The sequence below is a fragment of the Mus musculus genome, chromosome 6 (genome assembly GCF_000001635.26).
Source record: "Mus musculus strain C57BL/6J chromosome 6, GRCm38.p6 C57BL/6J".
NCBI classification, from domain to species: Eukaryota; Metazoa; Chordata; class Mammalia; order Rodentia; family Muridae; genus Mus; species Mus musculus.
Window position 1 is genome coordinate 56,129,949 of NC_000072.6, and position 25,340 is coordinate 56,155,288.

Below are 25,340 nucleotides of genomic sequence, written 5' to 3' on the forward strand. Positions count from 1 at the left end.
AACCCAGCACCTTAGAATGATGAAACACCAAAGCATAGAGACTCTCCAGCCCTATTATAAAAGGAATAATAGGCAGGCATTAGCTTCTTTAACTTAAAATAAAGGCAAATAAAAAGATGACTGTTTTTTCTTTTTTACCATGCTCATAGATCAGTGCTTTGCCATCACTAGAGAAGCTTCCTCCTACAGCAGATGGGAACAATAGAGACTCACAGACAGATATTATGCAGAGAGTGAGAGACCTTGGAACACTCAACCCTAAATGGGATGTCTCCATCAAACCCTTTCTCTTGGGGCTCAGGGAACCAAGCTGAAGAGGCAGCAGAAAGAGTGTCCGAGCCAGAGGGGATGAAGAACACCAAAAAAACAAGGAACTCCAAACCAACATGAGCAAAACTCATACAAACTCACAGAGACCAAGGCTGCATGCACTTTCCTTGTACAGACCCGCCACAGGTTCTCTGTGTCTATATTATAGCTTACAGTTTAGTGTTTTTAATGGGATTTCTGAATGTGAAACAGGTATGTCTCTGATGCGTGTGCCTTCTCTTAGGCTCTTCTCCTTCTGTTTGTCTTATCCAACCCCAATGTGATAGCTTTTATTTTTTCATATTATATTTTATTTTGTTGTATTTAAAAGATAACTTGTAAAAAACAAAGACAGAAGGAAACACAAACAAGGAGAGGCAGAGTCATTCATATTTAGAATGCACTGTCAGAGAAGATTAGCTACGGCTACCTTCACAGACTCATTACAGAATACATGGAAAACTTCCAACACTCAAAATATCTCCAAGCCAAAAATCATTTAAATAAAATCTGAAGCTGTTTAATTGTAGTTTACTATGGAAGACCATAAAATATTATCTTAGAAAGAAATATTCATTTGACAAGTGAGTCAGACCAATTTTCCACAGATGTACAAAAACAACTGAGAAGGGGAGAAGGCATTTGGGAAGTAAATCTGTTTTTGCTCAAGTGCAGCTGACATGCAAAAGCTATTTTAAGTTAACAAACGGTAGCTCTTATTACATCATGATCAGATCACACTGGCCCACAGTGTGAGTCCCTTCTCTGCAACAATCTTCTAGTAAATTCTAGCCAAGACTCCACAATGCTCTTTGGCTTGTCTAATCACCTTCTGCCTAGAACTTGTTGACATTAACCCATAGAGTGTACAGAGATACTACTGAAGATAGCGAGACTCTTGCAAACACATATAAGACTAAAATGACATCCCCACGAGGTTGGTTTTTTCCATCTGCAATCAGACTCCTTTATAGTCTTAGGGTGAATTTATTAGTATAGATACTATCATTCTATGGTGAGGAAGTTGGTGAGACACTGATAATCTTCACAGACCCACATGTTCCAGTGGTGGCATGGATACAGAGAAGTTATTTGTTGGATCTTAGATCTAGACACCTCAGCATCATTCCAAGGCTTATTGACTAGTAGGCTGTAAACTTTATGGTTTGTTTTCTTTTCCTTTTTCCTTAATTAATTTATTTATTCATATTACATCCCAACTCTAGCCCCCTAGCTCTCCTCCCTGAGTCTCTGCCTCACACACTCCCTCCCTTATTCCCCCTTTCCCTTATTCTTTAAAAAAAGAACTCCCCCCCCCCCAACTATGGGTACCAATCCATCCAGTACTAGGTACACCCTCTTCCATTGAGGTCAGACAAGGCATCCCAGCTAGGGAAAAGGGATCCAAAGGGTGGTAACAGAGTCAAAGAAAGCCTCTGCTTCAATTGTTCAGGGGCTCACATGAAGACCAAGCTGCACATCTGCTACATATATGTGAGGTCCAAGGTCCAGCTCGTGCATATTCTTTGGTTGGTGGTTCAGTCTCTGTGAGCCCCATGGGCCAAAATTAGTTGACTCTGTAGGCCTTCTTGTGGTATAATTGATCCCTCTGGCTCCCTTGATCCTTCCTTCTACTCTTTTATAAGACTTCTGAGTTCTGCCTAATGTTTGGCTATGGGTCTCTGCATCTGGTTTCATCATCTGCTGGATGAAGCCTCTTAGAGGACAGTTATACTAAGCTCATGTTTCCAAGCATAACAGAGTATCATTAATAGTGTCAGGGGTTGGCTCTGTCCCATGGGATGGGTCACAAGTTGGGCCAGTCATTGGTTGATGTGACTCATTAAGAAAATAACCAATGAAAGACAGCTGAAGAGTTAGGGTATGACAGAGCCCTTGGGATCTGTAAATTGTACTTCTTCTCATTTATGATCTGGGATTTCTCACATTGGATGTCTACACAGTCATAAAAATGCACTTGTGTCTTTATTCATCTTGCTTCAATATGCCTAAGTAATAATCCTATAAATTTGTTAGTGGAAATTCCACTAGGCTACTTCTCCCTTAATTTACTCTGAACTGCTGACTTAAACAGGAGAGAAAGAGATGGAGGAGAAAGGATGGTAATATGAAATGAGTTAAGAGATAGGAATCTAACCTGCCAATATAAGTATGTATATATCTGTCTATTACACTCCATACAGAAATAAGGAGGGCACTAAGGGCATGCCTTAGAGTTCATAAGATGTTTTTATAGCAGATTCCTAAGTATACTAGCTGATAGGAAATATCAATCAATGTTAAAAATCTAAAATTGAGGAAAATGTGTCAATGATACATAATAAATGTACAAAGTTTATTTTTAAAAAAGAAATAAGTGTTAAAGATAAAAATGAAAACAAATGTTTAAAAATAATGTATTGGGCTGGAAAGTTGGCTCAGGAGTTGAAAGCACTTGCTTCTCTCCCATGTGTTGTTCTATAACTAACCCTAACTCCAGTTTCAGGGCACCTGGCCCTTTCTCCTGATCTTTGAGGGCACCGGGCATACACATGGTGCATATACATCTATACAGGCAAACACTCATGTACAAAAGAAAATCTAAAAATTTAAAAAATAAATGTGCAAAGCTAAGCTGGATGGGAAACAACATAGTTGTTCTTCTAATCCAAGCAGGGAATGCCATAGTAGTCAACAAAAGCCAAGTGCTATTGATAAGCAAGCAAAAACAAATTTCCCAAGTGCAGAGATTCTCACTATATATCATAGTGATTTGTTATTATGTTTATTGAGACTCACTGTCCAATAAAGAAACATAAAGCAAGTTTGTGGGAGGGTGGATGTAGGTGGTATAATATTGACTCAGCAAAGCCTATGAAACCTGACAGTCTGTGGCTGGGTAGAAAGTTCAGGATACTTTACAACTAAAATATTTTCCTCAATATGTAAATATTATGATGACTCAACAATAAGAATGTGGGTATCCTAATGGAGAGAAATAGACAGTTTCACTCTTCTTGCATCTGAGAGAGAAAATTTAGTTTTAAGAAAAAGCCAGTGAAGAATTTGGTTTCAAAGATTTTAAAGTTCTTGTCTCTCTTGACAGAAGAACCCCATGGAGTTTTTTAACTTTTCATATTTATAACAACATTATATGCAGCAATGCCCTGGAACCGTAACACTCAGCAATGAAGGAGTAGCTCAATGATTGTATTCTAGACAGCATTGCATCTGAATATCCAGCATCAGGATAAAATGACCACAGTGGGAAAAAAACAGTAGAATGTAAATGACATTTCATTGTAATATTTATTTGTGTGTGTCGGGGGGAAGCTTACTATGTGTATACACAACTGAGCAAAACTAGGTTGGTTCAGAGCATCAGCAAGAGTTACTGACATTTGGATGAGTTAGAATGGTTTTATTCTCTTCTACATCGATATTTTAAATAGTCCAGCATTTATGGACTAAACATATTTCACTAGTAGAAAATAAATACGTAAATGTATTAAATATTGGATAGAAATTAATAAATACAAACTATATTGATTGACTGTTATACCTGTAAGTTTTAGGGTAGAAATGATACTTGACTCAGAAGATTATTCAAACCATTAACTCTTTCATAACTAATGAGTATTCTGGTCTACATAACTTGGTAAATCAGGTTGGATAACATCACTTAAACCTAACAGCACATGTTCAAAGGTCTATGGAAGATAGCTTGTCTCAAAAACAGAGTCCTTTGGTATTTTTTTTAAGTCAATAAGGAAAACAGTCGGGGATCATTTACTCAGACTGACCACTACCAATGTAACTGCAAACCAGAATTCTTCACTATGAACAGCACAGCTCAGGGATTAAAGTGCAAGCTGAGTTGAGTTGACACTGTCACAGCCAGTGTTTTAACCCTGCTGCACATGGCCGACCCTCCTCTGTAATATATGTAAATAGCAGCTCCCTCTTACCAAACACTAAGTCAGATTTGCTCCTTAGTGCTCTCCATACATTCTTCAGTTCTTAGTGCTAACTCTGAGATAATATGTTGAATGACCATGTCCAGAAGGGAGTCTCAAAGCACCTGCCAGGATGAAACCCTGTAAGCCGGGATTCAGTTCTCCATTTCTCTGCTAAATGTGGCCCCCATAGCTAAGCTATAGGCCCCTAATTATCTATAATCCAGGGGCTGGATTGTGTTCCTTTTGCTTTCGTATTTGTCTTAGTCTGGGTTTCTATTCCTGCACAAACATCATGACCAAGAAGCAAATTGGGGAGGAAAGGATTTATTCGGCTTACATTTTCCACCTTGCTGTTAATCACCAAAGGATGTCAGGACTGGAACTCAAGCAGGTCAGGAAGCAGGAGCTGATACAGAGGCCACGGAGGGATGTTCTTTACTGGCTTGCTTCCCGTGGCTTGCTCAGCCTGCTCTCTTATAGAACCCAAGACTACCAGCCCAGAGATGGTCCCGCCCACAAGGGCCCTTTCCCCCTTGATCACTAATTGAGAAAATGCCTCACAGTTGGATCTCATGGAGGCATTTCCTCAACTGAAGCTCCTTTCTCTGTGGTAACTCCAGCTGTGTCAAGTTGACACAAAACTAGCCAGTACAATGTGTATATATTTTTCTTTCTTCTCTCTCTCTCTCTCTCTCTCTCTCTCTCTCTCTCTCTCTCTCTCTCTCTCTCTCTCTCTCTCTCTCTCTCTCTCTCTCTGTGTGTGTGTGTGTGTGTATTTTCCTCACGTAGTACTTACCTCCATCCCAAGCCAGGGTCTCTCACTGACCTACATTGACCTACATACAGATCTTCATGTGGTCTAGGCTAGGGGGGCAGTGAGCCCAAGTGAGCAGTCTCTACTCCCCATCATGAGATCACAAACACATACCACCATGAAGACTTCCTTTATTATGTATTACTATGTTGGTATCTTCTTTACCCCTCCAGCTCCTATTTCTAATATCCTCAAGCAAATCCCAGTGTCCTTCAAATTCTACCTACTGGATGTCTTCCCAAAGGCTCCAAGCAGGGTTAAGGGATACGTCCTTTCCTGCTGCTTAAAATAGTTTCTGTATCTCTACCTGCAAAGCTAGTGCATTGTAAAATGATGGGGTGTTTCTCTGTCCTTTTGAAAGGACCAGTTATTCTTTGGGAAAAAAGCCAGTTAATGTTTCCCCAGGTGATTAGTTCAGGAGGTAATTTCAGTAACCAAGATAATTGCAAACAAATGATTTTGAATGACCTCCTTAAATTGTGTGTTGTCAGAAATTAGGTGTTCAGGTGTAATAATCATGGGAGAATGTTCTTCCAATGGTGCAGTAGCCTGCCAACACAGAGGATTTAAATTGCTCGAAGCTTTGGAATAGACCCTCAGTGCTTACAATTAAAATATAGAACAGGTGTTGGTTCCCTCCATAGCTCAGGGTATAACATCTGTCCCCAGAAGATAATGACCTAGTTATGCCCCAAGAACACTATAAATTTAAACTCCTTGTCTTACCTGAATTATTTTTTCAGGATTTTTGATGGCAAGTCAGTGTCTAGCCTTTGAAATAGTCCAGCTGCTAGATGCTTCTAGCTATCTAGCATGGGGACTGCAGAATCCACAAATGTAACGCTAGGACTTAGAGTTGTCCTCTAGCTTTCATTTATCAAAACCTCAACCCTTAAATTTAAAGGTTGATTGGAATAGGAGCTCTGTGATATAACGAGGCCTAGGCCAGATCTCGAGGGTAGGGACACCACAATGATGTTAGTGGGATTATGAGAATAGGAATTTAAATTTGCACACTGGCTCTGACTCTTCATGTAACTCCATCTGCCATGAAGCAAGCAAGGTTGATACCAACACCATTCTCTTAATTCTTTGTAAAATAAGTGAGTATCAAATACTTTGTTATAGCAACAGAATATATCCCAAAGCATTTGCCATCCCACCTTCTTTCCACATGTGCTGACCCAGGCAGAAGAACAGTGCAGGTGTTGTTTGAGGACAAGGCCTCAAGAATCTTGGCTGCTCTGAGGGTTTGGGGCTCAGGGATGTTGCTACATACAAGGTCTTCATTCTTCCTCATCCACTGTATCAAACTCTAACATAAATGCCCTTCCAATGGACCCAGAGGATAGGGATATCCACAATAGCCTTTGGCACTGGGCATGGAATCTACAAAGTGGATGGCACACAACAGGTGACAGGAGACACTGACTGCTATTGAAAGCTCACCTCTACAAAGTCTCCTACCATCACCCCCATCCCTGAACATCAAGAACTAATTCACATCTTTGAATCTCCCTGAGATCTGCCATCATAGATTCATATTACTCGGGCTTGTGTTCCCTATATACATGTGCCTCTCCATCTAAACAGTGTGATCATGTTGTATGTGCCAGTCATGGTCAATATTAAAAGCAAACATGTGAATATATGAACTAAAACCCCCAAGGCATGACATTTTATATTTTTTGTGCATATTAGCAAGAGTCACAGCTTTCTGACCTGAACTTTGATGAGATTTGCTTCAGGAAACTTCAGTTTACTTACAAGTTATTATCACCTCCCCCAAACCCAACCAAACAAAACAACAACAGAAACAAAACAAAACAAAAACTGCATCAGTCAGTTTCATGGTTGGGAACGAATAGAGGAAAGCCATCCATACAACAGGAAGTTGCTGGAAGAATACTAAGGCTTCTCATACCATGACACAGCAGACAGTAGCTACTGACCAGGCTTTACTAAGGTAGACGACAGAAAGGCTTTACAGCTGTGGCAGCTGACATGAAAAGTAAAACAAGATAGCCTAGCAGAGACCAAGAAGTACTAACCCCAGTACTAACACTAGAAGAGGATTAGGTGTGTTACAGAAAGGGAGAATTGGCTTGGAGGCCAGCCATATCCTGCCATGCACTCAGCATTCAAGAGAATAATAATTATCACATGGGAGTATTCAGCAGTCAGAACCCAGTCTGTGGAGCAATGTGCCATGCTTAAAAGGCCCATAAATCATAGAAGGCAGCCACTTGTTTTGCAAGTGAGCACCGAGTTTGCCTGGATAATTGTAGAAGATTCTTCCTGAAGAGCACATTACCTTTGGGTACCTTGGCTCGCCACCGCTCCCGATTGATCTGCACCACCTCAGTCCAAGTGGCTTTAAAACTCTTATAGTCAACAGGAATGACAGAATTGTTGATGGGAGCACTTCCATCTGACCCAGAACTCTTGACACCGGATCGCTTTGCATCTGATGAGTTGATGCTGTTCAAACTGGGGAACAGAAGAAATCATACCAAAGATGAGTGTTAGTGTCAGCATCTGCAGCATGCAAGCCTGCAAGCAGTGGGAGAGGCCACAGAATGCTAAGTGGGATTTGCTGAGCTATCATCATGAAACTCCCTGGCCCTGGGGTTTGTGGAGATTCTGTTTCACATATAATATGATATGAAATTCAGAGCTTTGGCAGGAAAAACCACAACACTGCATGTTCATGTGCCAGGGGCTCTGTCCTCAGTTTTAGCATCTTCGATGTATACTCATATTAACCATCCTTAGTTAGTTAGTTTAATTGCTTATCTAGCAACCATATAATTGTTACAAAGTGAAATTTTATAAATTAAGCATCCATAAAGGTAAGTCTTTTATTAATTTATGGTATGCATCTCCACACAAACCATATAAAGATGTGTAATAAACTTAGGTGTTGGACTATTACAGTCAAAGGCACACTTTGTTGGTGAAGGTCTGTCCTATTTACATGGATGTTACTAGTGTGAATAGACTAAAAGCAGGAATATTAAAAATTCTTTCTGTCCTCCTCCTTTCCAATGCATTTACAGGTTGGCACCTGCAGGGTTGTAGTAATACAACCTTGAAAAGTCAATTCAGAAATCCAGTGTATGTTCTTTTCTCCCTTTATTAGAGAAATTGACAAGTGAGAGGAACCCTCTGGCTGCCTGACATAGGTACAAACCATATTATCAAATAGCTCTCACCAGAGACAGCTACAAGCAGCAGCATCCAAAATTCTCAGCATCTCATACAAGTGATGTTTAATGTGGCTAGTCCTTCTCTCCATTACAATTGTGAAATTTATTACTTTATGACTTATCTAGTTGTCTGGTATTCTACACCCATTTTGTCTTCAACATTCTATACAGAAAATTACAATTTTCTGCAGGGGTCAGTTTACGATCCTATTTGGATCACTAATAATGATGTGCAGTGTGTTCTATCAACTGGGAAAAGAGTCTCAACAAGGAATTATCTAGGTCATGTTCATCAGTTTGCTTGTTTGTGGACATGTATGTGGGATTATTTTCATTATATTAATTGATGTAGAAAGATGAAGCCCACTTTGGGACTTCCATAGGTTTGGGTCCTGGACTGTATAAAAAAGAAAAAAGTCAACTGGAGTAAATATACACGCATTGATTCTCTTTGGTCTTGAATATGGATGTGACCTGCTGCATCAAATTACTGCCCTGACTTCCCCATAATGCAAGACTGTAACCAGGAATTATACAACAAATAAACCCTCCATTAGAGTTGATTCTGTCAATATTTTATTGCAGATACAGGGAATGAAACTAGGGCACTGAGCTGACTTGTCAGGGGCTACACAAGTTAATAAGCAATGGAGTCAGGATTTTAAGCCCGACAACAGGCTATATAGCATGATCTCTACTGTTTTACTATGATATCCTTATGCTTTATGCTATGACCCATGGCACTAGAAAACACTTAAATTTGAGGTGCTGTATATTTTTACAATCTGTATTCCAATTTCTTTTCTAAACTTAGAGATGAGAGTCGGCCTCATCTCTTGTAAGACATCTGATCCAAAGCATGATCATCTACATGATCAGGAACAAGGGCTGACTGTGCACAGCAGAAGTATAGTCATCAGTGCTGCTTGAAACAAAGATTTCTGAGACTAGGGGCATTCTGCTCTAACTTTGCATGACCTGTTATGGGTCAGCCTAGAGAACATAGATAGCATCATCTCAACTCCTGTGAAAGAAAAGGAGGTAGACTTGCCCCCTGTAAGAAGTAAAAGAGGTACAGCTCATTGTGATACCACACATATCCCCAACAAGAGATTTCCATCGCCACCAGGTTTCAAACTTTCCCCACTGACCTTGATCTCCTCTGCCCTGTCCCACCAGTCTGGGAGCTTTCGTCAATTAATGGACTCACAATCTTCTCGGTCATGTCCGTGAGCACAGTGAAGGTGGGCTCCACAATGAAGTCAATAAAACCTATGGAGAAGCAGCAATGACTCAGATAACAACATGCTAACAGGGACCAGCCCAGGCTTTCCACTAGAAACCAATTAGTCTTTCCTTAAACAAACAAAAACACAACCAAGCAAACAAAACACCACATCTACATAGGAGCTCCAAATCTGCCAAGAGCTAGTTAGTCTCATTCTTACTGATGCCATGAGTCAGTTTCATTTCCCCTATATAATTTCCTCAGGACTTTTCAATAAGTGATTCAATTTAATGCTTAAAAATACAATTTAACACCTGCTATGTAATAAGCACTGTGATGTGTTTTGTAAAAGGCTGAAGATGAATAATTCAACTGAGCAGCCCTCAGGGAATTTATAGGTAAGATTTAGTGGGCACAAAAAATGACCCCTAGAATTTCTGCAGGGCCAAAGGAGAAGCCAAGAAGAAGGCTCCTAGGAAAGAAACAGAAGAGAATGGAGAGGACACATTTTGCTCCCATAGAGACCAGTGAACAGTTGTGTGGAGATTGTGTTGTTTGAGCTGAGTGCTGAAGGATGGGTGGCGAGAGAGATGTGGCTATTCACTCTGGGTAAAGGGAAGTGGGAAAGCATGCAAAAGTTGTCTGAGGGATGATTAGGTGTAAAGAATGCTTTGGACTTGGGGGGAGGGGTGAAGAGGGTTGGAGAGCCAGTTATCCATAGTTTAAGGAAGGAAGATCCTGGGGTTTAGAATTGAAGGAGTACTGGACTGGCATGAAGAAGTCTGTGCATCTTTGTGATATATTCAAGGTTCCTTTGATATGGTTCTTGCAACAAGAGGCACGAAGAGGCGGTGAGTAGGAAAGACTGAGGCAGGAAAGTCTTGTTAAAGAAACGGAGAAGCAGAGCTGTTGTAACCTGGTTACCAGAGGTACACATGGCCCAGCACAACCAGGAGGGTGGCTTGAGAGGGATTCTTCAGGAGGCTCCAGCAGCAAAGCAGAAGAAATGAGAGAAGACAGAGGATGGACTACAAGATGCCAACTTGAGACAGAAGAGGCAGAAGGAGATGGGAAGAGTGAGAAGAAAAGGGCTAAAAACTGGGTTAGCGTCATTAATGAAATGATACCTTTTAAGATGGCCATACTGAGGTGGTAGTAAAAGCCAGCATATAGTGACATATAGTGATTATATTAATAACATCCCCTCCCCTGCCACACACACACCAAAAAGAGAAAACTAGATGAGTATTTATGACTCACTAGGTGAAAATAAACACACACTGGCACTAACTCATCACAGCCACATGTAAGGAAGGAAATTAAATAAGGGGGACACTGCCCACTCCTCTGAGTGGGTATCTGGAAATGGGAAATGATTATGTAGTTTCCACAGTTACTAAGGCAATAATGCTACTGATGCTGGTGACACTCAGCAGAGAAAGATAGCAAACATCCTGCAATGTAACCCACAAGGGAAGAACGGTTCATCTGATCATTAACACTGTTAACAAAATTTGTTTTGCAGCTCACTACAATTTAATTGTGAGTTCAAATGACAGTATTTGATGATACACAGAATTCTTTGGATATGCCCTCGTTTCCTACAGGAAAATATATGGATGTGCTATTCTTGGCACAATGTAAAATCCTTGCCTGATTCTCTCTATAATGTCTCTTTCTGTATCAAATTCCCTACCCACTGCTCCTGCCATACTGGAGCTACAGAGAATTCATTGACCATGTTAAGCAGTTTTAATCTCTCTGCTTTCTCCATCTCCCATCTGCAGTGTCATTTTATCTACCACTAAGCCACTGCCAACATGCACCAATATCTATTACAACCTACCTAGACACTGCTTGAATACTTCCTCAGATATAGCTCAAATATGACTCCTTACTATGTGGACCACCTCTGTCTAAAGGCTCATATACTGTCTTTGGGTTTTATTGTTTTGTTTTGTTTTTTATTTTAAAAACTTTTATTTTTTTTCAATTTTTTATTAGATATTTTCTTCATTTACATTTCAAATGCTATCCCGAAAGTCCCCTATATCCTCCCCTGCCCTGCTCCCTTACCCACCCACTCCCACTTCTTGGCCCTGGCATTCCCCTGTACTGAGGCATATAAAGTTTGCAAGACCAAGGGGCCTCTCTTCCCAATGATGGCCTACGAGGCCATCTTCTGCAACATATGCAGCTAGAGATACGAGCTCTGGGGGTACTGGTTAGTTCATATTGTTGTTCCCCATATACTATCTTTGTATTCCATTGTAAAATGTTAAGTCCTGAGTGCAGACAGAAGAAGCATGGTGGTAAGATTTCTTCTCGTATTGAAGCACAATGGCAGCTGAAGCAAACCGGGCTTCCTAACTACGGTATGCATGGCCATCTCCTTGGGAAGTTGAAGCTCTCTTTCCTTTTGGTAAAAACGATGGAGACCCCAGGGTGACTCTGTGCAATCTCTTCCAGAACCAGCCACAGTCCATAGAGAAAGACAGGACTCCACCCTGCCAGAGGCTGGCAGCAGTGAGACCCAGCCCCAACTGGGATCCCCAAGCTCAGTGGCCCCGACCACTACATATATGTATCATCTGATGCCCCTTCCAATCAGCTGGCAAATACCTACCCACTTGTGACTGAGCAACCATGGTTGACTTTCTGTCACAAAGAGGAGAAAATGGCAGCCCCAGCTCTGCTTCTCTGTCACCCTAGAAAAACAGAAGGTCACAGTGAACAAAAGAACAGTGTGCTGAGCTGCTCAGAATCTATTTACAACGCCAGCTACTGCATAGGCCACTTATTTTTATCTTAATGATTACTATTACATTGCGTAATAAGTCCTGGGGGACCTACTTCTCTAAACAAAAGACACCAAGTAGTGGTGGCTTCTGGGGAACAATCATTCCCTCTTAATGCAAAGGCTCATGCTGTCCCAAAGAAAGTTTTAGTGGGCCTGCAATAGGTTCCCCAGGGAAAACTAGGCAGCAATCCATGTGTCCTGTGGCCTAGAGCCAACATCACAGTCAGAATGGCTGTGTTCCCCATGGTTTTCCTGCGGCTACCTGTGGCCTTCTTCTAGCAACTGAACCCCCAGTGGTGAGCAGTGTCCAACAGGAAAATCAAACTTACTCATGTAGCTTTGTCCCCTAACGTCACCTAAAGCCAGACACAACGGGAGTAAGTGCTTCTGTGTTTGTAGTCCTAATGCTTGGTCTGTTGTGAAAAGTGGACTAGTAAGAGCCAGTTATTAGACAGCAACACAGTATAATTGTTTGGCCAGAACAGTCTTTAGGGAACTAAAAAGCACCTCTCTAACACAAGCACTATGGGACAAGCAGCTTGGGTTGTCTATCCGTTGATAGAGGTAGCTTTGAGAACCACGAAGCAGAAGTTCAATCTTTGCCATGTCCAGAGGAAGGAGAATATATCTCAGCAGTCCATCAGTAGATTGCACTATTTCTTTTTTTTCTTTATTTATTTTTTAGATATTTTCTTTATTTACATTTCAAATGCTATCCTGAAAGTTCCCTTTCCCCTCCCTGCCCTGCTCCCTTACCCACCCACTCCCACGTCTTGGTCCTGGTGTTCCCCTGTACTGTGGCAAAACTTACACTGGATAACGGCTACAAGTCTGGCTTGAATCCTACCTTGTTGCTGATGGGTGTATGGTCCTAGGAAGGTCCATAACCTTTGCTATTTCACAAATTTCCATCTGTTAAATGTGGGATAATAGCCCCAAATCTAAACGGCTTATCATAAGGCCAAAGGACAAAAATATATATAAGCCAATAAAAACCAAAAAACAAAAAAACAAAAAACAAAAAAACTACTTAAAGAATTACTGTTGCCAAGAATAAACAGGCTGAGAAAGAAATTAGGGAAACAACACCCTTCTCAATAGTCACAAATAATATAAAATATCTTGGCGTGACTCTAACTAAGGAAGTGAAAGATCTGTATGATAAAAACTTCAAATCTCTGAAGAAAGAAATTAAGGAAGATCTCAGAAGATGGAAAGATCTCCCATGCTCATGGATTGGCAGGATCAACATTGTAAAAATGGCTATCTTGCCAAAAGCAATCTACAGATTCAATGCAATCCCCATCAAAATTCCAACTCAATTCTTCAATGAATTGGAAGGAGCAATTTGCAAATTTGTCTGGAATAACAAAAAACCTAGGATAGCAAAAAGTCTTCTCAAGGATAAAAGAACTTCTGGCGGAATCACCATGCCAGACCTAAAGCTTTACTACAGAGCAATTGTGATAAAAACTGCATGGTACTGGTATAGAGACAGACAAGTAGACCAATGGAATAGAATTGAAGACCCAGAAATGAACCCACACACCTATGGTCACTTGATCTTCAACAAGGGAGCTAAAACCATCCAGTGGAAGAAAGACAGCATTTTCAACAATTGGTGCTGGCACAACTGGTTGTTATCATGTAGAAGAATGCGAATCGATCCATACTTATCTCCTTGTACTAAGGTCAAATCTAAGTGGATCAAGGAACTTCACATAAAACCAGAGACACTGAAACTTATAGAGGAGAAAGTGGGGAAAAGCCTTGAAGATATGGGCACAGGGGAAAAATTCCTGAACAGAACAGCAATGGCTTGTGCTGTAAGATCGAGAATTGACAAATGGGACCTAATGAAACTCCAAAGTTTCTGCAAGGCAAAAGACACCGTCAATAAGACAAAAAGACCACCAACAGATTGGGAAAGGATCTTTACCTATCCTAAATCAGATAGGGGACTAATATCCAACATATATAAAGAACTCAAGAAGGTGGACTTCAGAAAATCAAATAACCCCATTAAAAAATGGGGCTCAGAACTGAACAAAGAATTCTCACCTGAGGAATACCGAATGGCAGAGAAGCACCTGAAAAAATGTTCAACATCCTTAATCATCAGGGAAATGCAAATCAAAACAACCCTGAGATTCCACCTCACACCAGTCAGAATGGCTAAGATCAAAAATTCAGGTGACAGCAGATGCTGGCGTGGATGTGGAGAAAGAGGAACACTCCTCCATTGTTGGTGGGAGTGCAGGCTTGTACAACCACTCTGGAAATCAGTCTGGCGGTTCCTCAGAAAACTGGACATAGTACTACCGGAGGATCCAGCAATACCTCTCCTGGGCATATATCCAGAAGATGCCCCAACTGGTAAGAAGGACACATGCTCCACTATGTTCATAGCAGCCTTATTTATAATAGCCAGAAGCTGGAAAGAACCTAGATGCCCCTCAACAGAGGAATGGATACAGAAAATGTGGTACATCTACACAATGGAGTACTACTCAGCTATTAAAAAGAATGAATTTATGAAATTCCTAGCCAAATGGATGGACCTGGAGGGCATCATCCTGAGTGAGGTAACACATTCACAAAGAAACTCACACAATATGTACTCACTGATAAGTGGATATTAGCCCCAAACCTAGGATACCCAAGATATAAGATATAATTTGCTAAACACATGAAACTCAAGAAGAATGAAGACTGAAGTGTGGGCACTATGCCCCTCCTTAGATTTGGGAACAAAACACCTATGGAAGGAGTTACAGAGACAAAGTTTGGAGCTGAGATGAAAGGATGGACCTCGTAGAGACTGCCATATCCAGGGATCCACCCCATAATCAGCATCCAAACGCTGACACCATTGCATACACTAGCAAGATTTTATTGAAAGGACCCAGATGTAGCTGTCTCTTGTGAGACTATGCCGGGGCCTAGCAAACACAGAAGTGGATGCTCACAGTCAGCTAATGGATGGATCATAGGGCTCCCAATGGAGGAGCTAGAGAAAGTAGCCAAGGAGCTAAAGGGATCTGCAACCCTATCGGTGGAACAACATTATGAACTAACCAGTACCCCGGAGCTCTTGACTCTAGCTGCATATATATCAAAAGATGGCCTAGTCGGCCATCACTGGAAAGAGAGGCCCATTGGACTTGCAAACTTTATATGCCCCAGTACAGGGGAACACCAGGGCCAAAAAGGGGGAGTGGGTGTGCAGGGGAGTGGGGGTGGGTGGATATGGGGGACTTTTGGTATAGCATTGGAAATGTAAATGAGCTAAATACCTAATAAAAAATGGAAAAAAAAAAAGAATTACTGTTGCCATGAAGGTAGCCATATTTGAAGTCAGGTGTTGAGAAACATGGAGAGAATTTGTTCCAGCAGGCACACTATAATTGTAATGAACATTACCAGTAGCGCTCAAAAACTTAAGGAGCTTACAGCCAAGACTGTCTCAACACTTGGATGCTTATTTCTAAGTAACGTCACCAAGGAGTCAGATAAGGATTTTAGCAGAAGAAAAAAGTAGACTTCTAAGAGGAGGCTTTTTGCTGATCAGGGGTATCACATACTATGAGGGCCTAATACCTACAAAGAGCCAAGAATCAAATGACACAAAATCAGCATTTATGGAGCAAAAGTTCTAATGCATACATAAGAATGTATGAGAACTATCAGCCCAGTGAGACTCACGTATGTAAATCTAAGATATTTAACTGACACAATGAAGAAGGCAGACCACTATGACTGAATGTAGAATGTGTTGATGATTTGGTCCCCAGAGGGTACAATGGACTCAGGCCTGATGAGTTCATAGCTGAATGTGCTTGGAGGAAGTGAGTTACCAGGGGCTCATCTTTAAAGGTTATAACTCTTATATTCAGAACTTTCTACTTTGGCTCTCTTGGCTTTCTGGTTGCCGACAGGAGAGCACTATTCTTTTACCCTTACAGTCTACCTTGATGTTTCTGCCTTGTGAAAGACCTAAACACAACAGAGTTGGCTAATTCTGTACTGAAACATCTGTAACTGTGAGTCCACATAAACCTTCCCTCTTTGAAACTCATGTTCCCAGGTGTTTTGTCACAGGAGCAGAAGGTTAACTGTTACACAGACACATCTGACAGGGTTTTGGCTGAAAGTAAAATGCGAGCGTTTTGTATGATCCACAGACATTCACAAAGATACTACATAAACTTAATTTAGTCTCCAAATAATAACAAACTATTTGGTAAATAAAAAGAAAAGTGAATAAATATATTACTGAAAATATAGAAATGTTTGGAAAATACTCTACTTGAAGTAACTCTTGGACTAAAGAAAAAGAAAAACCAGTTTGAAAGAACAGCTATTAAAGAACAGTTATTAAAGTGTTGGAGCACACTGTCAGAGCAGCGAGCTTCCCACAAGTAAACAAACACTATTCAGCTTCTATTTTTCTAAACAAGTGAAAGGAAAAGCAGATGAAGTGAGTTTCATCCTTGGAGAGTTAGAAAAATAAAAGTAAATGAAATAAATAATGGTGAAAACCATAATTAAGGTATTGATAAAGAAAAGATAATTGTAAAATGAACAACACAATCTTGTAGGGGGAGGGAAAGGAAAAGTTCAACAATATATATGTCAGAAAACAAACTCACTGATGAGGAAACACCCACAGACAGAAGAAATGAAAAGAACAGGATGAGATATCCTGAAAATGTAAAAACGCACAGCAGTGCAAAGGAAACAGACCTTGAAGGTCTTCAGGACAAGAAGGACTTACCAAGGCAAACATACTTCTTCAAAGTCAGTGTTTCACCCGTGGCTATGGCATGGAGTTTGTAAAACATGGTTATGAAGCTGAATGTGTAACTCCCTCTTTCAGAAGAGCAAGAATGCCTGGACCATGTCCACAATATGCTATGCTGTTATTTTGAAATATAGCCCAACATTCTGAATACATCTTTAAAGGCTCTCTGGTCCCATTGAGTGTTCCCATGTGAGCTGTCCAATTTTAAAGCTATCATTAAGATCTGGGTGAGCACTGCTCCTTCATGGGTTTCCTACCACGCTTTGGCATCTGGGTTAAGTCAATAAAAAATACTTTACTGAGTTATAGTCACTGAACTCAGTTCCAGTCCAGTGGGTTAACACTCCACCTTTGATAGGCCAAAAAATCCAATATGGTTATTTCTACATTGCCTCTAGCACATTTTCATTGCATTCGAGAGTATGGGTATATGCAAGCAAACAAGGTTGTCTTTATAGTGAGGAGATAATGTTCACATATTAACAAATTCATACACTCTCATAATTCAAAATGGAACCACTTCAATATATCAATCTCACGTGAGTTGGCCATGATTTACCCTTTGGCCACAGACTGAATATTTCTAGCCTGGTAGAGTATTTTTACAAAATTATATCAAAGGAAGCATATGAAAAAGGGGGGGGGGTGAATATTTAGAGAAAAGCCCTCAGTGAAGGATGAATTTGTAGTTGGTTGTCCTTGTACACCCATCAGAGTCACAGCTGTGTTTCCCATGCCCACTCCTCACTCCACTCCACATCATGGAACCTGGGAATTACTCTGGAGCCCACGTAATGACTGCACAAAGGAACAGTCCACATAAGGACAGAACACATAAGCTTAGGGTAAAGGTGGGTGTGCATATGTAGACAGGCACCCACAAACACTGAAAAGAACATAGGATAGTTGATGCTGAAAGGTTCTTAAGAATATTCATTCAAACCTGCCACACCCACTCCAGTAGTGACTCGTGTGACATGCCTAAAAACTTGGACGCAGTCCTGAGGCAAAAAGTTCACTGAAACTTAGACTCCTGGAACTATGGCATCCTGTATAACTAATGCTCCAAACTTGTCCTTGCGTTAGTCAGTGAATGGATCTATGTGCTTTCTTCAGTATTGTTTTATTATAGGTGCCTCTAAGCAATGACTTGCCAAATACCTAAGCAAAATTGAACTTTGCTTCCTGGCCTTTACCAATGCCCTAGGTAGTCCTTGAGCCAACCCTGGGCTTGGAATTCAGGAAGAATATTAGCTATTCAGTAACATTCAGAATTGCCTCTAGTATTGTAAGAGAGATAGGTGAAAGAAATCAGGCAATACTATCTATTACATAGAGTTAGAAATCTCAGGGCAAGCTTAACAAAGTAAGTTTAGAATTCTTATTATAGTTATGTATGGCAGACTACATTACTTATTAGTAGAAAGTTCCCTCCCATACAGACATACACAATCACTTAGAATAAAAGCTGAGTCACTCCCTTATACAGGAATTTACAATGGTTTAGGAAGTAGATCAGACTGTGGTTTAAGGAGGAACTAGAGTATTGCATTATTCATGAGAAGGTTAGCTAGAGTGGAACTCCTTAATTAGAACTATGGCTTGGGCTTGAAAGCCCTTGCCCAGGGAGTAAGACCTCACACCTGGCTTCTAAGACAATAGCTGACCTTAGATAGAGCTGACTTTGTCTCAGTTGTTTTATTGCCCAGTTTCTGACAGTCTTTGCGTTTTCATTCCTCTGTTTTGTGTAAGAGTCATTAAGCATCCGGTAACCTCATTGTACCTTGCTGATGTGTCACCTAACTTCCCTATTTTCTTCTGTATTAAAAATATGATGCTTGCTTTCAGAAATTACATTCAGATACCACACTCCCTTGTGTTCGTGTCTGTTTGTCACTTTTTTGCTGACTCCCTGTCCACCTGTACTGGGACCCTGATTTCTCCCACAGATTGAGGGGGGGCCAACTGAGACCAGTCCGTGGTACAAACCTACTCCAAATCTTTTCTGTTCTCTCAAAAAAAAAATCACATACAATATAAAAGACAGGAGAATCAGAAGGGTGATCTTATTAGTCCCAGGAAGCAAATCAGTTGGAATCAAATCTCATGGCTTTGTGACTGTTAACTCCAATCCTACTTACTGCCAGACTGGGCGTACAATTTCAGGAAAAAAATACATACAGAAATTATTATGCTATTATTTTCCAATTCAAACAAAGGTCATAAAAGCAAGAGTGTCAGCATCATTTTATGTCCAAAGCCCATAGTAACTAGTGTGTTCCACAGCTAACACGGTAGAGACTTAATCCTCAAAGTCATGTTAATAGTATTTAGAGGCAAAGTCTTTGGGAGGTAAAATGGATAAGAATGGGTCACTCATGACTACATGATTACATTACCCCTTGAAGGTGTCAGTAGCTTTAAAGTAGAAAGACCAGAGCTAGCATACTTGCCTTGTGATGCTCCCACCCAGTTAAGATACAAGGAGCTATATCAGGTGCTGATGTTGCAGGCTAATGTGTTCCTCAGTTCCAAAACCATAATCTAAAACAATTTCTATTCTTTACAAATTATCCTGCCTCGGGTATGGTATTAAAGCAGCAGATAATGAACTAAGGCTCAGAGAAGGAACCCATCCTTAGTCACTTGAGGGAACAATGGTGAGATGTGATACTAAGAACTGCTTTATGGGGTTAGGGTCCTTAAAACCCATGTTGTGTCTTCCCCTTTGTGAACAAACAAGAATTAACTGGGTTCTTTTGCTCATATGAACTAACAGCAGCTTAATTCTGTAATCTACATTTCATGGACTAACCCAGGGTCTCATGTCTTAAAGCAGGTGTTTGTGTAGCAGCTCTTCTCAAGGAGAGGCCAGTATCGGTGTCAGACTGGAGAATTAACCCTATGCCTGAAGACCTCTGTCTTGGTGCTGTGCATTTGTTTTAGTTCTTTTATCTGTTATATGTACACATTTGCATTTGTCTTAAAGCAATGCATGCTCATTAAAGACTGTCTGCTCTTATAGATATCATGACTCTGGATTGAAGTTGAAGCTACATTTAAATGTACTTGAACAATAATTCCTAGTGATTTCTTGACTCTAATTTGCCACATCTTTGTTTTGAAACATTGTACCATGGCTCACCCATCAAAAGAGACAACCCACCCAACCCCTGGGGAAAAAAAAAGACATGAGTCAAAATAACCTTTTTGGTAACTCATTAGGCCAAAAAGGGGGTGGGGTTTAAATGATACTCAGTCAAGAGACTACCACCAGGAAACACTTTTCTTCATCTAAGCAGAATCTAAGTAACTAAAACACAATGCATTTCATGATGTCTTAAGAGTCAGAAATTAGATAAAATTAAAACATTACATATGCAGAAATTAAACAACCATGAGAACCCCCCCCCCACCCCACCCCAATAATGAAATCCTCTATGGTCTTTGCCAGAGAGGTGCCAAAATATTTGATTCCCAAAGTATCCAATACCAGCCATGGGGAGCAGCAGGAGACAAGGTACCTGTCTAAAGAACTCCTCCAGGAGAGACATGGTCCAGCGGTGGTGCAGGTCCCATGCTTTCGCAGGATGACTGATGTCTGCTGTGTGTAACATGAGGGATAAGGCTTTCGGCTTCTCAATTCTGCAACCCCAACACAGGCAAGCACATGGTGACCACACACTTCAAACACTGGAGTTCAACCATCTTTCAACCATCTTTAAAATCCCCTCTGTTTGCCCTCCTCAAACTCAACTAGCACCGAGTTGAGGAAACAACTGTTTGCTTCCAAGGTCTGTCATCATGTTAGTGAATGAACAACTTTTTGCTTCTAAGGATTGTCACCTTGTTAGTGAATGAACATGTCACTATTTACTTCTCATTTAACCAATTTATAAAATGCCTGCATTTAGATTTCAAGAGAAATCTAAACAATACTTTCTTTAGTTAATCTCTACATTTAACAGACCTTTGATCATTTAATTACTAACAGGGAAATGATGCTAATTTGGGACAAAGTGGTACCACGTCTTATATTTACTCTGATAAGCCTGCACATGATTGGGAGATGTTGTGTGACGTTCAAGCTTTTTGTTCCAGACATGACTACTTCCTGAAATAACCCAACCATTATCCTGAAAGTGATATGTTTTCAATATATAAAATGTAGAGACTTGAGTTCAAAGCCCTATGAGAGCATGATATCACAGGCAACTCACGCTTCTGGTTGCTGCAGGGCTGTCTTCATGGCTTTGATTTGCTGGAAATGACAGGACATATCTGTGGCCATTACCATCTCAATAACCAAAGTTCGAAACTCCCTTTTGGGGATAGCGGTGAAGAAAAGACAGGAAAGTAAAGAAAAAGAAATTCCAAGTTATTTTTTGCAACATTTGGTTAAAATCAGTTAATTGTTTCAGACATTTCAAATCTAATGTCAGTCTTTGCAGTAGTCAGAACTAAAGAATAATTTATTAAAAATATGATATAGGGAGCTGAATAGATTGCAGAGATTAAGAGCACAGACTCTACTTCTCGAGGTCCTGAGTTCAATTCCCAGTAACCACATGGTGGCTTACTGTAATGGGATCTCATGCCCTCTTCTGGTGTGTTTGAACACATCAACACTCATAAATTAAAAAAGAAAAAAGGAATATGAAATACTGAGAGGGATTGCTCAGTGTTTAAGAGCATTTAATATTCTTGCAGAGGTTCTGAGTTTGATTTTAAGCACCCACATCAGTTAGATCACCTTCTTGTGTATTTCCTCTCGTGTGTGTGTGTGTGTGTGTGTGTGTGTGCGCACACACACACACAATTTATAAATAAAATAAATGTTTACAACAGAATATGATGCCTCTGTCATTTGGAGAATTAACATACAGGAAGAGTTGCAGTGGTGCTGTGGTGCTGTGGTGCTGAAATCTGAATTGAAGGGTTCACTTCTCAGATGGGCATCCATTTAGCAGCTGATGGACATTTGGTTTGTTCTACACTAGTTTAGAGAGTACAGTACATCTGAGCATCTCTGTGCTCATCTCTGTATGGACATGAACTCACTGCTTTAGAGCAGATATCCAGAAGTACAATGGCTGCCATGTTGTGCTCCTGAGCATTAAATTGCATAAAAATCTACCAATCCTTTGCAAAATGACTGTTTAACATCACGTTTGACAAGTGTGTTAAAGTTCTAGTTTTTTTTTTGTTTTTTGTTTTTTTTTGTTTTTTTTTTTTTGTTTTTTTTTTTGGTTTTTTTTTTTTTTTTTTTTTTTTTTTTTGCCTTGCCTTCTGTTAGCTTTTAACTCTAGCCTTCTACCGTGAATGCAGTGATGTCTAATTGTGATTTTAATTGCCAAATGCTATCGGCAAATATTTTTCAAGATTTTTAGGAAACTATGTTTTAATTATTTTTACTTTTTAAAAAGAAGGTTTTACTTTAATAATTTTTATTCCTGAATTGTCAAGGTTCATTATGCTCCTGGATACAAACTGCAGTAGAATATTCACAGTATCCATGCTTCTCTGGTTTCTTAGCTTATGCCAATTCCAGAAAGTTTAATTGCATCAATTATATCAATTCCAAACAGTTTAATTTTCATTAATTTAAATTATTATTTTTTAAAAAAATGCTTCTCACCTTTGGCGTTCTAAGAATACCACAGGTCCTGAAGGTATTGATGTGCCTTGCTGTAATATTCTTGCACTGTTACCAAATGTGCTGGGAGTAAACCCAGGGTGCCTACCACTGGGCTGCATTCTGAGCCAAGGAGCCCTTTCAAATTTTACATTCTATTCTTCAGTCTGAAACTTTCCCAGTTGAACTATCTCAGCTTGTCTAGATTTTGTGCTCTGTTTTATGAGAAAGTTTGAGTTGATTTTTGAGTATGATTTGAAGTAAGAGTCAAAGTTACTAGAATACCATTTGTTGAAAATACTTTCCTTTCCCCATTGAATTGACTCAACACCTTTGTCAAGAATCAAGTGGTAAAAAAAAATCTAGAGAAGTTTCTAAAGTGGTACAGAGCTTGCCAAGCAAGCATGAGGACCTGTGTGCTGGGTATAACAAAACATGCTTGTAACCTAGCACTGAGGGAAGAGGGATCAGGACAAGAGGATCCCCAAGGATTCCTGTTCAGATAGTACTACTAAGTGAGAAGTGACCTGCACACGTTCAAGGAATGATGCTTTAAAAAAAGAAAGAAAGAAAGAAAGAAAGAAAGAAAGGAAGGAAGGAAGGAAGGAAGGAAGGAAGGAAGGAAGGAAGGAAGGAAAGGAAGGAAGGAAGGAAGGAAGGAAGGAAGGAAGGAAGGAAAGAAAGAAAGAAAGAAAGAAAGAAAGAAAGAGAGAGAAAGAAAGAGAGAAAGAGAGAGAGAAAGAGAGAGAGAAAGAGAGAAAGAAAGCAAGCAAGCTGGAGCACTATAGAGCTCTGTAGAGAACATTTAACACTGACCTCTGACCTTCACACTAAATGATTTTTAATTGGTATACAAAGTGATAGCTTTCAGCATGGCCCTGTGTTCATGAGTATCACTACCCTCCACTTTGTTCTTCTTTGTTCTTCTTCCCTCTTCTCTCAAAAGAGACATCATTCTACGTTTATGTCATATGCGTGCTTATTTAATTTAGATGCTGCAGACTCATAAGTTTACCTATTTTTCTATGAATGCCATAATTTCCTTCTTCTTTAGGGCTGAATAAAACTCCACCGTAGGGGATAGCAAGATGGGTTACTGACTGAAGGCACTTGCCACCAAGTCTAATCACCTGAGTTTGATTCCCATGCTGGAAGGAGAGAACATGGTATACTGTGGCACTCAAGCACTCACCACCTCACCCACCAAGATGGGTATCCAGGATGGATCATAGCTTGGCTCTTGTGAGCATGGTTACGGATAAAGGTTAGTGTGCAAGTGTCTCGGAGCTACCCTCATGTTTTTCTTTAAGGGTACATTCTTTTTTTTTTTTTTTTTTTTTTTTTTTTTTGGTTTTTCGAGACAGGGTTTCTCTGTGTCCCCCTGGCTGTCCTAGAACTCACTTTGTAGACCAGGCTGGCCTCGAACTCAGAAATCTGCCTGCCTCTGCCTCCCGAGTGCTGGGATTAAAGGCGTGCGCCACCACACCCAGCTAAGGCTACATTCTGAAGTAGGAGAGATGAAATATATACTTGTTCTGTTTTTAGTTTTCCTAGAAGTTTCCATGCTGACTTCAGTGCAGAAATCCTTTATCTCCTGCCCTGTGCAAGAATTTTAAATGTAACGTCCTAATGGCTAGCTGCTAGCCTATTAGTTTTTACATCAGCTTCATCTTTAGTAGCCTTATACGATTCATTAACAGTTCTAGTAGCTGCAATAATAGTCTTAAGATTTTATGTGCAGTCAGACTTCATTTGTTAACAGAAACATATTATATAGTTTAATATAAGATTAGGCATCCTAATCTTGTTCCCACTCTTCAGAGGGAAGTGTTCAGCATTTCACCATGAAAACTATGCTAGCTTTACACAGCTGCCCTGTTTCTTTCTGGAGATGCTGTATGTTCTCTTTTGTTTCCCATTTGAAGATAGTTTGTATCTGATAATTAATGATGTTTTTTCAAATTTTGGGGATATACCTATTGAAATGACAAAGTTCTTTGATTTTTGTAAATATTTTATGGTTATGTTTTTGTTTCTTTTTGTTTGCTTGCTTGCTTATGGCTGTTTTTAATAAATATCTTACTATATTGCTCTTGCTGGCTTGACATAGCTCGGTCTGGATTGGATTCCAGCTCAGGGTCTTCCTTACTCTGTCTCCAGTGTGCTCAGATTACAGGTGTGTAGCAACAACATTTGGTTTTCTTTCCTTGCTCATTTGATTTTAACATGGTGAATTATTTTAATTTACTCTTGAGTTCTAAATTAACCTTGAGGTCTCAGTGATAAATTCTCCCTAGTTGTCAGGGTTCTCCAATGTGGATGAACATTTCATTATAAACTTTACATTTATTTGTTTGTTTGTAAGACAGTGTTTCCTATACCCAAGACTGGTTATGACCTCTCTACGGAGGGGTAGACAAACTTGAAATTTCCATCCTCCTGCCTCCAGTTTCTCAGTGCTGAGACTAGAGGTATGTACTATAAATTCAATTTTATACAGTACTATGTATCAAACCCAGGGCTTCTTGGATTCTAGGCAAAAATTCTACCAATTGAGTTACATCCTCAGCCTTGCACTTTAC

General features: G+C 40.1%; 1 protein-coding gene across 22 annotated transcripts in view; it reads right to left on the reverse strand.

The window, feature by feature from the left end:
• Pde1c (phosphodiesterase 1C) overlaps positions 1-25,340 on the reverse strand; it is a 582,713-nt gene that overhangs the window by 60,151 nt on the left and 497,222 nt on the right. For all 22 annotated transcript variants that reach the window (XR_003956167.1, XR_003956169.1, XR_003956168.1 and 19 more), the window contains 5 exons: positions 21,344-21,445; positions 20,648-20,768; positions 12,146-12,227; positions 9,443-9,563; positions 7,397-7,572 (listed from right to left, as the gene is read on the reverse strand). Coding sequence is in view for 15 of the 22 variants with exons in the window: in XM_006505730.4 (XP_006505793.1) it covers positions 7,397-7,572; positions 9,443-9,563; positions 12,146-12,227; positions 20,648-20,768; positions 21,344-21,445 (602 nt within the window). In the remaining 7 variants the exon portion in view is untranslated. The remainder of the gene's footprint in view (positions 1-7,396; positions 7,573-9,442; positions 9,564-12,145; positions 12,228-20,647; positions 20,769-21,343; positions 21,446-25,340) is intronic.